This window comes from Hippopotamus amphibius, chromosome 17 (assembly GCF_030028045.1).
Source record: "Hippopotamus amphibius kiboko isolate mHipAmp2 chromosome 17, mHipAmp2.hap2, whole genome shotgun sequence".
NCBI classification, from domain to species: domain Eukaryota; kingdom Metazoa; phylum Chordata; class Mammalia; order Artiodactyla; family Hippopotamidae; genus Hippopotamus; species Hippopotamus amphibius.
In genome coordinates, this window is record NC_080202.1 from 48,559,116 (window position 1) to 48,574,098 (window position 14,983).

Consider the following 14,983-nt stretch of genomic DNA (forward strand, 5'->3'; position numbering starts at 1 on the left):
TCAGAAAGGATTCATTGTTTTGGAAAAGTAGGGGACTCACAAATGGCATGAAGCACTGATTTTATTTGATAAAAATTCAATTCTTTGCTTTGACAAAGACAAGTTAACTGTGGCAGGGTCAGTTTCACATCAGTTCTGCCAATGAGTCAGACTATCATTTGTACATATGCCCCCCAACCGAGTATCTATTAAAGCAGCTATTAACTAAACCCAATGTCTGTGAATGGCCATTTATGTAATGGGATTTAGTAAAAGTCCTAAGGAAACCAACACATATTGAGAAATGAAGTTTTAATTAGGAATGTATACTCTCTTTAAGCAGAGCAGTGTGATTATGATTTAATATCAGGCAGGTTCAGTCTTATCATTAATAATCTGTTGTTAATTTATCCTGAGCAGCTACTATTCAAAGTTATTATGCTATGATTTGCTTTGCGTGTTTTAACTCCTTCCATTTATATATTCTGTCATAAGATTTATAACATTTATCCATAAAAACCAATGCTCCTTCCTTTTACTGGACAGCAAACTTAGTTTCTGTCTTTCTCTGGGTAAAAACAGATGGTCAGAAAGAGTGGTCTTTAATGGTTTCAGGTCTAGCACGACTCCACATTTACACAATGGTGATTAAATTAAAAACGGACCCTCAAAATAATTTTAAAAACTTGAGTTAAAAACTTTAAGGTCTCAAATGAATAACTATCAAGGACATGAGGCTTTGGGACTTGAAAGGCCCTTGTAGTAGGTTAGCAAGCTGTACACTGCATCAGGACACAATCTACTGTAACCATTTTGTCATTAGTGCTCAAGCTCTTGGATCGTTGACAGCTCAGAGTCTACTAACTTGCTGCACTAAGATCGTGGACAGTGCACTTATGTGACCTCCTCCCCATTGTTGGGCTGGGTCTCTGGAAACATCAATTTGGGTAGAACAGTTGTTCAAAACAGCTGTCTTGAGAAGCAAAGAAAAAAAAAGACTTTTTACTAATGAAGCAAATGTTAATGTTAATACCCAACTTGAAGATCCAAACTGTGGCTCATGGGGTACCCCAGCAACTTCTGTTTCCGCAGTCAAAAGACTACTATTATGATCACACAATTGCAGTTATTATTAAGGTGACTGTTAAATGAACTATGCCTGTACTATTAAACCATGTTCATGAATAACTTCTAACCAACTCTCAAACTACATTTTTCCACATTTCTGTAAACAGGTTGTGCCATCCTTCAAGGCATAAAATTCATCTTCAATTACAATGGTATCCTCTAAACCAGATTTTCTTAACGTGTGATCTTGGGACCCCTGGAGCTTCTCAAGACACTTTCAGGGGTCCACAAAAGCAAAACTATTTTCATAATATGATGACGTTATTTGTCTTTTTCCACTTGCATTCTCTCACAAGGGTCGGGTGGAATTTTCCAGAGCTTAAATGATCTTAACACACAATGGGTCTACTATTTAAAAAAAAAACAAAACAAAACAGGTATTTTAACAATTTCTCAGTTTTAATTTCTAATACGGAAATATCAATTGATATAACTCATATAACACAAGATTTTTAGGGTCCTCAATAATTTTTTAAGTGTGTAAAGAGGTCCTGGGACCAAAAAGTTTGAGAACCACTGCTCTAAACAAAATAGTGCAGGACTGCCTGTATGAAGTGCCCAATAAATGCCTGTCACCTCTTCATATATTCAAGGGATTCTACTTCAGCTAATCTCTATACTTAAAATGTCAGTTAATTTAGTATCTACTGGATACACTACAGTGTACATGACCATTAACCCTGAAGATCCAGGGTCATTTAAAACCAGAATTGTGTTTTACAAACTATTGCATAGAACTTGAGTTATACTTTAAAATCCAGAAAGATATACCTCTAATGTAGAAAGATACACCTTAATGTACACTAAAAAAGGTTTTCAATCACTTTATTACTTTTTTGGGTAAAGTTATTTTACTTCAATCATAACCAGAGTTAGGGAAAGATATAAAACTGAAATATGACTGCAATTTGCATGTGGTTTAAATAAAACTAGAAAACATGATGTGACATGATTTTGTGACATGATTTTTTTACATTATGCCAGGAAAACAATATGATCTGTTTCTATAATAAAGTATAATGTTTTGGATATAATAATCATAAATTATAAAGACTTTCCAAACAGATCTACAGAAACATAAGGGAAGTCTGTCTGAGTTTGCTTTCCTTTCTTGCTAATGTCTAAGCTACAGTTCATTTGTAAATAGTAATCAAGATAACACGTTTTTGAGGGAAGGTTATTGTCTAGAGCCTCAAATTTCTAAATTAAAGTATGCTAATTTTAGAAGACAAAACACTTCTTAGTAAACACCCTGGCTCTTATGGATTAATGCACTCATCTGGATGTCATGTTCCAACTCTTTGGACTGCTAAAAGAAAACTTTTTGAAAGAAAAGACAACTTTAAGGAACTGAAACGCTAATACCATAGCATGTTCATCAATGGACAAACTCCATCTTTAAGTATTAACGTAAACAGTAAGCTGAAACCCTATCTTCAAGGGATACGCAATTATTTTTGTTAGGAACGCATTATTCAGATGGAGAGCTTTCCAAAGATTTAGGTATGTTTTGGAAAAATCTCTGAATGTACTTTGGTTTTACTGAATGTTTAGGATGAAGCTCAGTGAAGTGGAAAAGATTTCTGTTGTATTCTATACACAGCTGATATCTGTGTGTACACATCAAGCTCACCAGGATGTATCTGTCAAAGACTTTACTAAATCTTTAGATACTAGAAGTAGACGTGTGCCATCAAGTATCAGTAGAACTCAACACGAAGAGTTCTCAAAAATACACAGCTGAAATCTGTCATTAATTTTGTTTTTGATGTAGTACAAAATCCATTATTCAATGACTGGCAAGGAAGAAAATAGAATCAACAATGTCAGTATGGTTTTCAGTAATGCGATGCAAGGTGATGCCAATGTGGCAGATTTTCAATCAAATCTGAAGGTCTATGTAGATCAACAGATGTATCCAATCTTCTTTATTATGACTATGCATTTTGGTCTTGGCACAAAGAATTTATTTGGTCTTTGAATAAATTTATTCAGGATTTGAACTTAATCAGTATAGCAGCACTGAAGTAGTACTTGACATAATTCCACTTTCTGGGATAAGCAACTAACATGTGGCTAAATGAAGAAATCGGAAGCAGGACGGATAGGACTGGGAACTAAAACCATGACTGGGCCATCAACTCACCATTGTGATGGGAGGCATGGTATCTGTAGCAATACAACCAATTATTTGATGCTCCTAGTTGCCTAGCCATCAAGGAAAAAACCATCAGCATAATGACTTCCAGAATGGACAGTGGACATATATGAGCTCCTTCCTGTGTGAGTTATGCATGTGGCACTATACAGATTAGAGCAGGGCACAGGACAAGGGGTGAGGAGGAGAGCAAAGCAAAGATGAAAATAATCTGTAAGATAAAATAAATGATGCACCTGATGTAGTATAGCTATGGATTACTAGATACTAGAGAAAGCAGACCATCTGCTAAGGCTATCACAGATAGCTTGGTTCATCTGAGCAAACAAGAGGCACAAGCAGAGATACCAACAACAGGCCTCTCAACTAGACTGTGGTTAGAACAAAATGAGTCTTCAAAAAGATCAGGTTCCTGATTGCAGAAGCATGTGGCATGCACAAGGAGTGGAAAGAAACAGGTGTCTGAGTGGGAAAAGGATAAGTTGTTTAGAGGTTTCCAGGACAGGACTAGAAGCACTAAAATTCTAAGAAAATAAAAGTACTGTATGTCACTAGAAATGGCCACTAGAATGTAAATAAAATGCACTCTCTAGTGAAACACATAATTATCAGCACCAAGTTCACCTGTTATAGGGCCAGGGCTGAAATTGGTCAACAATTACTTCTAAAACCCAGGACCTTAAAAAGGTTATTTTCCCCATCAACACCAGCCCTTTCTACTTGTTTTCTTTCAGAATTTCAAGGAATCAATGCTTCCAACTGTTGGTCATTACACTGCCTTTCTATGATGAGTACAATGTATCTGTGTTCATCTTTCTCTCTAGATTCAGCAGAAATGAACTGATTATATGCTCACTTCTTAAGGGAGGCTTAAATATGCGTAGAAATTGGAAACAAAGGAATTTTTTGCCTACTGCCCATTTCCATTTTCCCTTGGGCCCCATGCAAAGCCCCCCGGTGGATCTAACCTCTTAAATCCTGTTGTGTGCGAGCACCCGCCATGCTCTGTCTTGGCATTCGAAGAGAAGTTCTCAAAGGTGTATGTCTCTGTTCATCCAGGTAAGCAAGGTCCTCCAAGTGGGCAGAGCTTGTGGCTGATAAGACAGAAGAGTTTAGTTAGAATACCTAAGTTTAGAAAACCGTTAGTCTGTATCTCTAAACTTTGGAGTCGGAGCAGATACATTTACTGAGAATTTGCTCAACTCAAGGTCCTCATCAGTGTCTGGAACATGTGCCAGGGAAACACGTCAAGAGTCATCTGCGGCCCCTTCACCACTATCAAATGCCTGAGCTTATGGAGAATACTAACAACAAGTTGGCAAACACATTAGTACCTGACAACAAAGATTATTAGTTTTTGCTTCCTTTGGGTCACAAATCCCATTTGTATAAACACCATCAGTGGAGAATTCTGTTCCAAATTATATTAAGCTATAAAAGGACCATGAAACTCTACTTTCAACATTTCCCCTTCATAGTAAAGAATATGAAAATACCCTGAGAACAATTTTCATGTGTGTGTAGATACATGTATATAATGGAAAGGCGGGCACCTGCGACAATGGACAGAGGAATTGCCAAATAGCATTTAAGAAACTGCCAATGTCCATGAATTCCAAAACACGTGTTGTTCCTCTCTGAAGATAATCAAGTGATAGTGGCTTCCCACTGCATCTATAAATCCTTTAACCCCTAACTTAGCTATGAAAGAGAGAGGAAATGGCAGAATATAGGGGGGGAAACAGGTATTGGTACTGCTACATACTGAGAGATATTGGGTCCACTCACGGTGAATCAAAAAGTGAAGAAATAAGAATCAGGAAGTGCTGAAGACAAAAAGTTTTTAACAAAAAAGAAAAAAAAACCCAAACATTTGTCAGAAAATGGTTACTTAGAGCGCATACATGATTAATTAAATGTTAATTTAATCTGTTGCCAACTATGTAAGATACTGTGCTGGGGGTTAGTTCAGTAATTCCATGACAGTTATTTACTGAGAGCGTGCTATGTGCCAGGCTCTGTTCCCGGTACCCTCGCTGGCTTCATTGCTAGTCTACCTCTGTGACAATGTGGAGTGGGCGAAAGGAAGCAAACAGATCACTTTTGGCTGCTGAGCTCTGATGAAGCACTGTCCACACAACAGTAACATAAAGTGGGTTATGATAAGTGGCACAGAGACAGTTACAAAGTGCTCCATGAGCTGAAAAAGAGAGAGAAAAGATGGAGAAAACTGAAGAGAGGGAGAGGAAGAAAGAATAAGATAGAACAAGTGCAAGAGACATATATTTCCCTCACCCATCAATTACTGCAACTGTCTTATTTACCTGGATCTACTGGTAACCCACACAAAAGGAATTTACCCAAATTAGACATACAGTTTCTATAAGGAAATAAAAGTCTTTGAAAGCTAGTCCAGGGAACTTAAACCAAGAAAGGGAAGCCTAATGCCACATTACACACCACAGAGAGGAAGAGAATAAATATCAGAAGAACAAAAGATAATCTTGATTTCTGCATTCTGAACTTAAAACAATCCAGAATAGATAACTATCTAATCTCTTATTTAAAAACACTGGGGACAACGACAGCATCCCTGCTGGTTCTAATCTGGCTCTGTGCATTAGTTCTTTCTTATGTTTTATACAATCCCTCCTCTGTTTTAACCAAAGTCTATTTTCTTTTGTTTGGCTCTTTATCCATGTGTGTGTAGCTACCAAAAAAAATAAAGGTGGGAGTGGGGAGCCCCCAGAAGTCCGGTCCCCACAGAGCTGTCCTTGGAGCTCAGAAATATTAGTATCATCCGAGCAGGGTCCCTTCACAGAGATGTGAGTTTCAGCTTTGTGGGGCCTTTCCTCCAAGCTTCTATGGTTTAATCATCCCAACCTCTTTTCGTTTACAGGCTTAGAGGTGGTAGCTACTTCCTGAAGTTGCTAAATCCACGATATCTCAATGTTCTCTTTTATCTTCTCGATTCTTTAAAAGCTAGTTAACAATTCTTTATATATAACATTTTCTGTTAAAATACCTGTGTGGTTTCTGTCTCCTGGCTAGCCCCTGGCTGAGATAGCATTGAAAATAACGGAACAGCAATTCTTTTACTATGTGATGTTGATAATAAAGCAACATCATAGAAGGCAGATGGAAAAGGAGTTTTAAAGGCCATCTAGACTAGAGGTCAGCAAACTATGGCCTGTGGATGAAATCTGGCCTGTCGCCTATTTTTGTAAATAAAGTTTTACTGGAACACAGCCTTGCCTGTTTGTTTAAATATGCGTTTACCACAAAGCTGAATAGTTTCGATAGAGACCACATGGCCTGCAAAGCCTAAAATACTAGCTTACCCCAATCTAGTCAGATCCCCTCATTTTACAGATTAGGAGACAGTGAAGTCATTTATCTCCAGTGACTCACTCTTTCACTGGAGAGCCAGGCCTGGAAACCAGCTATCTTAACTCTCAAGCCAGTGAGTGCTATTTGCATTGTACCCTCCTCTCCTTTTAAACATAAACAGATCTAATTCTTTCTTAAAAGGCTTATTTTTCATCCCTTCTTCATCTTTGTCACCTTCCCTCAATTCTCTGTTTTTTATGGGTTCAAAGAGCAGTGATCAAACTTGGGCAATAAAGGCCTTGCCAATGCAAACTAAGGTGCTCTGCCTGTCACAGACTAATACATCTCTGTACTTCAAATATTTTCTGCAGTAAGAAACAAAAGAACAAACAAAAGTCCAAATTTGTTATTTTTTTAATAAGAAAAATACTTATAAGGTACTTTTTAAGCTGATAAACTGAAGAGTAATATTGAAAAGATCAATGACAATGAGAATTTTTTTCTTTTATTCACGTTAAAACAAAAACCAAATAAAAATCATAACAGCTGGATGTGATAGAAGTTTCTGGTTATCATTATGGCAATATTAATGGCACATAATATGATTCTAAAGCAAGGTTCTAGCAGGGTTCTTCTACTAAAATGGTTCCATATGCTAACACACCAAAATGGTTTGATATATTTTAATAAAAGGAGAAAACATATTTCATGAACACATGACATTAGAAGAAAAAACACTGCAATCACCGAACTGAATAATAGTTCATTCCTTTACAAGTCCAAATACTCACAGGCAAACTGAACTACAGTAAAGCAGAGATATTCAATATCAAGCACTATAGCTCTGAAGCCCCAATCCAGGGCTTAGATCTGAAACCAGCCAATGGAGAACTACCGCTTTATTCTGGACTGCAACTGAGTTATGGTTAGTGCTACCCAAGTCTATTAAAACATTCACTCTTTTTCTTATTTTAGCAACTAATATCTTTTTCTCTAATCTCTGAATCTATCACTATTTTATCAAATAATCCAAAATAATTTCTTTACTGCCTTTTTTCCTTATCAAATTGCTTTCCTTAGTCTTATTTTCAGTTTCTTTCTGCTTCATCATTTTCAAAATTCTTATCCCTTCAAAAACAGTATTTAAAGGCACATGAACAGTTGATTGAACCTGGTGTACCCCCCAAAAAAAAAATAATTAAAAAAAAAAAAAAAAGGCATATGAGACAAATATTGGAAAGATCAGCTAGGAGACTGGAGATCCTGGGCGCTGTGGCCTTTGTTTCACTAATTGTACGCAGTTGTACTCACCCGCACAGCCACATGAATCTTTGCCATCTGCAAGTCAATTTCTGAGAAAAAGTCTCTGTCATACTTTATCAGACATCTCATTCATTGTCAGAATTTGCTCAGGCTACACTTTTTCTGCTTCCCTGACAGATCCCCCAGTCAGAATTCATTGCTTCTCCAGCAGCAACCACATACATATATGGCTGATTAGAACTTGCAGTTATTCAGCTAATTGTTTACAAGTCTGTCCTCCCTTACTAGATGACAGTAGGTTCTTGGGGGCAAGAAGGCAATGTCTGATTCATGTTTGAGAACTCCATTCCCTCAGAGGAAATCAGAGTGCCCTGCACATAATGCTCAACGCAGGACTCAATTCCAGGCTAGTCTTACTTAGATTTGGAAATACGTCTGGCTCTCGCCTCACCCTCCTCATTGCTCTGCTTATCACTATGGCAATACGCTTGGCTCCAGTGATACTCATAAAATCTTTCTTCAGGTACTGCTGATCCTTTACTTTTTTCTATAACACACGTCACTTTTTATAGTATTGAATACTATATAAATTACTTGTTTATTCTGCTTATCTTACTTTGTAAGTTCCATGAGGGTGACAATCTTTGTTTTGTTTACTGATGATTCACAAGTGCTTTGAAGAGTACCTGGCATATATAGTATATGCTCAATAAATGCTAGTCTAATGACTGAATAATTGTATTTAACATACACATTGTGTTTTGACTATATTTAAGCAACCAATGAGTAACAAATTAGGTTTTGTCTCACTGGGTTATCTGAAAGCTAAGGATGAAGGTGGTGGCTATAACAGCAATGTGGTGTACATCATCATCCCCTACAAACATGGTGACAGATGTACAGGGACACACATATTCCCACCTCGTAATGCTACTCTTACTGTGAAATTGTCCTGGCAATTTTTTTTTTGGAGATAATTCTGTCAAATTAAATTAATACTATAATATTTAATGAATACTTTCCAGATACAAATATAAGAGATAACTAGGTCAGCTGAAGTGAACTGATGAAATAGGAAAAACAAATCAACAATAAAAAGCTTTATGTAAAAAGAAAATGCTTTTAAAAAGTAAGCCCATAAAATCTATGTCATTAAAAAGCTTTGTTTTCAGAGAAGGAAGAGGGAGGTGCAGAAACGGAACATATATTTTTCTGAGATTTCATCAGATTGGAACAGCTGACTCATTTACAGAACAATTAACTGACATACTTTTTGAATTTAATACACAAGTGGGCAGGAAAAAAATCCAGCAGACAACATTTGGTACAAAACATTCCAGAGGCAACTCTATATTATAGAGTTTGGAATCATTTTAAACCGTTTCTTCTTATATCAGTTGTCACTAATGCAGACAGATTTTAGTAGCACAACTGCCATTCTGGCTGACATGAGCAGGGAAGCCTGGAATGACACTGTAAGTTTGCTATAGCCTGGGCAAGAAGCCACTTACTGACTTAACACCCTTGATTCATAAAGCCAACATTCTGACTGCAGAGAAGCCCATTTCTGATTTTTTTTTGGTAAAATCTTTATTACAGTTTCTGATTGGATTCATTTAAATCCCCCAGGATTCCCATTTTGCATTTACCTGATTCTTAAGATCCTTTTCTTAGGAAAATGTGCAGCTCCAAACATTAAGAAGTAGATGGTGAAAGTTTATATTTTAACTGACTTCTGTTGTTTGCATGCTTCCCTGATAGACTCTTCATTTTCACACAAAGCACTGAGGACAGCTGTTGTAAGCAAACATTTCCTGCTTCCCGTATCCCTCCAATTCATTGCCAATCTCATTTTAAGGCATCAAGGATGACCACAGAGAGCCTACTCTGATAATTTCTGCCATGCAACCACACATCCACAAGGGTTCTCTACTTTCTTCCAACACAACAGGCTTAAAAATATGCAATAGTGACAATAATAATAGTGATAATAACATTAATTGGTCTTTAAAATTAATAATTATATCACATACTGAGATAAAGTTTAAAAAAGAAGGGAAATTTAAAGGTTAGGTTTGAACAAAGCCTCTTATTATTGGCATTCATCACCCCCTCAACCCCATTCATACGCTTAGAACAATTTAATAAGTAAAATATACTGACTTTTTTTCCCTATTTCAAGCTCATCTCATATTTGAAATCCTCAATTATTCCTATTTACCAAGGAGATTTGAGTATTTGATCTTCCCCTAGCTTTGGGAACCACTTCTACGTACACATTAGAAAGTAAAGGAAAACATATATATCTAGAGCTAAAATGAGAAAAGAGGACCCTCCTGAGCTAATAAAATTTACTTTAAAAACTTATTTACATATCTAATCACTTGAGCTACTAGAGATTGTGGTCTTATCAAATATTTACACACATTATACAGTAGTAGGTGAAAATAATTTTGTCTTTCTACATTCTAGAAACACTTGCAACCTATGATCTATTAAAATTTGAAAATAACTTGAGTCATTTGGTTTACTTTCCTACCTCTGTGTGAGGATCTGAAACCATGGTTTCCAGATACAGAACACAGTTACAGATACAGATACATGGTTTCCAATACAAACTACTTCTTGACCTATGACTTGCTCTGTAGGCAATAACAGGTCTGTTTGTATTACATTCAATATTGACAAGAAATAATTCTCTGATGAAGTATTTTGTTCAACACAGTAAGTGCTACTCCAACAGTATAAAGTCTTATTCTCCAGGACAGATCTATTGAAGAAGCATGATCAGTACTGTTTAAGAATCTGAAAAAATCTCTGCTAGCCAGAAAGGCCAGTGTTATGAGATGACCTCTGTGAGAGATGAAAAACTAACCAATTACTAAGGTTTATAGGAATAGCAATTTAGACCAATATTATCCCTTTTACTTATGTTTTAACACGTGGGAGGGCAGAAGGAAAAAGAAGAGGGGGGAAGCATTTAAGTATGTAAGGAAATATTTTTCAATACCTGAATTAAAATGAACTCCAATAACAAAGAAAAAAAATCACTGTTTTATAATACCTGATATAAACAGTTTACTTTTTGTTAAAATGATAAAGAAAAAAATGGCACCAGAAGCATGGTTCACAGAAGAAAAATCTGATAAATTGATGTCATCAAAATTTTTGTGTTTCAGATGAATGGATAAAGAAGATGTGGCACATATATACAATGGAATATTACTCAGCCATAAAAAGGAATGAAATAATGCCAGCCATTTGCAGCAACATGGAAGGACCTAGAGATTATCATACTAAGTGAAGTAAGTCATACAAAGAAAGACGAATATTATATGATACCACTTATATGTAGAATCTAAAAAACAATACAAATGAACTTATTTACAAGACCTATAGATATAGAAAACAAACATGGTTACCAAAGGAGAAAGGGGGGAAGGGAAAAATTTGGAATTTGGGATAAACAGACACATGTTACTATATATAAAACAGATAACCAAAAAGGACCTACTTTATAGCACAGGGAACTATATTCAATATCTGGTAACAACCTACAATGGAAAAGAATCTGAAAAAGAATACATACAAATATACATGCATAACCGAAACACTTTGCTGTAGACATGAAACACTGTAAATCAACTCTACTTCAATAAAGGAGTAAAAATTGGAAGCCGGGACGAAGTGAGAGAGTAGCATAGACATATATAAACTACCAAATGTAAAACAGATAGCTAGTAGGAAGCTGCTGCATAACACAGGGAGATCAACTCGATGATGGATGATGACTTAGAGGGCTGGGATAGGGAGGGTGGGAAGTAGTCGCAGGAGGGAGGGGATATGGGGATATATGTATAAATACAGCTGATTCACTTTGTTGTGTAGCAAAAACTGGCATAACAGTGTAAAGCAATTATATTCCAATAAAGAGCTTAAAAAATTAAAAAAAAATGTTGTGTTTCAAAATACATCAATAAGAAAACAAAAAAGATAAGCAACAGACTGGGAGAAAATATTTTACAAACACATCTCTGATAAAGATTTGTATACAGAATATACAACGAATTCTTAGAACTCAGTAACAGGAAGACAGACAACCCATTAAAAAATAGATACTTCACCAAAGAAGATCTACGAATAGCTAATAAGCACACAAATAAGCGCAACATCATTAGTCACTAGGAAAATGCAAATTAAAACCACAACATGATAGCATTTCATATCTGCTAGAATAACCATAATAAGAGGTAAGACAATAACAAATGGTAGAGAGGAGGTGGAGAAACAGGAATCCCCAGACATTGTGGGTGGTACAGTCACTTTGGAAAACAGTTTGGCAGTTTCTTAAAAAGTTAAACATAAATTTACCCTATGATCCAGCAATTCCAATCCTAGGTATCTATTCAAGAGAACTGAAAATATATATTCATCAAAGACTTGCACAAGAATGTTCTTTGCAGCAGTATTCACAATAGCTAAAAAATGGAGGAAACCTCAATGTCCATCAATTGGTGAATGGATAAAATGAGGTACAGACGTACAATGGAATACTATTTGCAAGAAAAAGGAACAAACTTCTGGTACACTTTCAGTAAATCAGTTCTTCAGATATTTTTAATCAACACTAAAAACAGGTATTTCTTCAAAGATCTAGTTATGTCACCTAGGACTGCTATTTCTAAACCAAAGACAAGGGAAAACGCTTTTAGAAAGACAAGAGCTTAAATATGTACTCTATATATTTTTAAAGCTGAGGTATGATTTACATACATAAAGTACATAAATCTTAAGTGTTTAGCTCAATAAGTTTTCATCTATGTATACACCCATGCAACCACCATTCAGATCAAGATATAGAAGCTTCCCTTAATTGATATTCCCACCAAAGATAACCACTACTTTAGTTCTTCACCATAGAAGTACCATAGTACATTCGTTTGCATTGCGTACACAACTGATTCAGTCTGTTGATGGACACATGGATTAATGTCAGCTTTTGGGTATTGTGACTAAAATAGATATGAACATTCTTTTTTTTTTCCCCATATTTTTATTGGAGTATAATTGCTTTACACTGTGGTGCTAGTTTCTGCTGTACAACAAAGTGAATCAGCTGTCTTTATACATATATCCCCATATGCCCTCCCTCTTGTACCTCCCTCCCATCCTCCCTATCCCACCCCTCTAGGTCATCACCAATCATTAAGTTGATCTCCCTGTGTTATGCAGTTGCTTCCCACTAGCTATCTTATTACATTTGGTAGTGTATATATGTCAATGCTATTCTCTCACTTCGTCCCTGCTCCTCCCTGGGTCCTCAAGTCTGTTATGAACATTCTTATATTTGTCTTTTGGAGAATACAAGGACTTATATTTGATGGCCATTCTATGCAGAAGTGGAATTGCTAGGCTTTAGGTAACGGGCACATATAGCTTTATACACCTTTAATAGATCTTGCCAAGCAGCTTTACAAAGCGGTAGTGCCAATTTATTAATATACCCCCATCAGCAATGTATGACAATTTCAACCGCCTCACATCCTCACTAACATTTGGCACTGCCATTCCTTTTAATTTTTTAGGTACAGGTATAATGGTATTTCATAGTCAAGAACTGTGAAGGATCTGATATTTTATCTGACTTCTAAGCTAATAAGCCTGAATGCTGGAAGAAGACGAGATATCTAGCTCAGAAATGAAAGACAGTTTATTACTCAGAGGAACAACAGTAACCAGAGTATCAACATATGTGTCAGTTGTGAGCCCCAATTCCCACAGCTTGGTGATACCTGCACATGCAGATGGTTGCACTGCAAGAGAGACCCTCTGTGCGCATAGATTAGTTTCCATTTTTTAGGATTTTATATAAATGTAATCATACAGTATGTACTTTTAAAAAATCTGACTTCTTTCACTCAGCACAACTATTCTGAGATTCATACATGTTGCTGCAGTATCAATAGTTCATTTTTTTTTATTGCTGGGTGGTATTCACTGTAACTATATGCTTAATTTGTTTATCCTTTCACCTGCTGATGGGCATTTGGGATGATGACAATTTGTGGCCATTACAAATAAAGCTGCTATGATCACTTGTGTAAATCTGGGTAAGAACCTATGGTTTCATTTCTGTTGTATAAATCTTATTGATTTTTTGACCTCACATGTCTCATATATAATTACATGTAGATATATAATATATACTATATTACATATATAATACGAATATTATATGTATATTTTAAAAAGAATCATAATGTTAACCTTTTACTAAGAAGAGAGGGGGAGGGTGGCTCTTCCTTTTGCAATTTTCGTTTGAATTTGCATTTTTATTTTATATATGTTATATAATATGTATGAATCTTTAATTTCTAGAATATGTCAGCAGGAACCACTGGGCAAGGAGATTATGGCTCTTTTTGTTCTGTTTCCTTCTTTATATCTCTTTGTATTAAAAAATCTAATAAGTGTTATTTTTTAAGGTAAAAAAGAAGATCTCTCAAGCCACTCTCTCAACTCTATTGATCTAGCCTAGCAATTCGATTCACTATAATTTTGCACAGTACCAGAAACTTTTAACTATTTTCTCTAACTCCAGGCTTTTGCCCTTTAATCTGTCTTATGAGGATGGATGCACAGTCATTCTCTGGAACGGCAAATGTGATAATATGCCTCCTGTTTAAACCCCTCACTGTCAACAGAGTAAACCTAACACTTATCATCAGAGTATATAAGGTCCTTGGCATCACTTTCAACACCATTTTCTACCATTCCCTCCATAAACCCCAGGTCCTAGTCATGCAAAAAGACCAATTATATGCCAAGTTCTTTAACTTATTGGTGCCTCCTCCTTCTTTCTTCTCTTAGTCCTTCTAGTGAATTCTTATTTGTTCTTCTCTGTGATGTTTTCTGTTCTTCTCTACTTTCCCTTTGCACTTAGATGCTTCCTTCTCTGTGTTCCTATGGTACTTTATAAATTACTGTATTACAGCATTTATCACACTGTAGCTGAGTAGGTTACAAAAACAACAATGGATGTCAATTAGAATTTCCTTTTGTAATTCTCCAAAAAATTCTTAATATTTGCTTCAGTCACTGTTCCAATGGATATGCAAAAAGTTA

The 14,983-nt window shown here is 36.0% G+C and overlaps 1 protein-coding gene across 17 annotated transcripts in view; it reads right to left on the reverse strand.

Moving 5' to 3' along the window:
• The window catches only part of TANC2 (tetratricopeptide repeat, ankyrin repeat and coiled-coil containing 2), a 342,062-nt gene that overhangs the window by 111,803 nt on the left and 215,276 nt on the right, over positions 1-14,983 (reverse strand). For all 17 annotated transcript variants that reach the window (XM_057716527.1, XM_057716534.1, XM_057716530.1 and 14 more), the window contains one exon: positions 4,234-4,359. In XM_057716527.1, the coding sequence (XP_057572510.1) occupies positions 4,234-4,359 (126 nt within the window). The remainder of the gene's footprint in view (positions 1-4,233; positions 4,360-14,983) is intronic.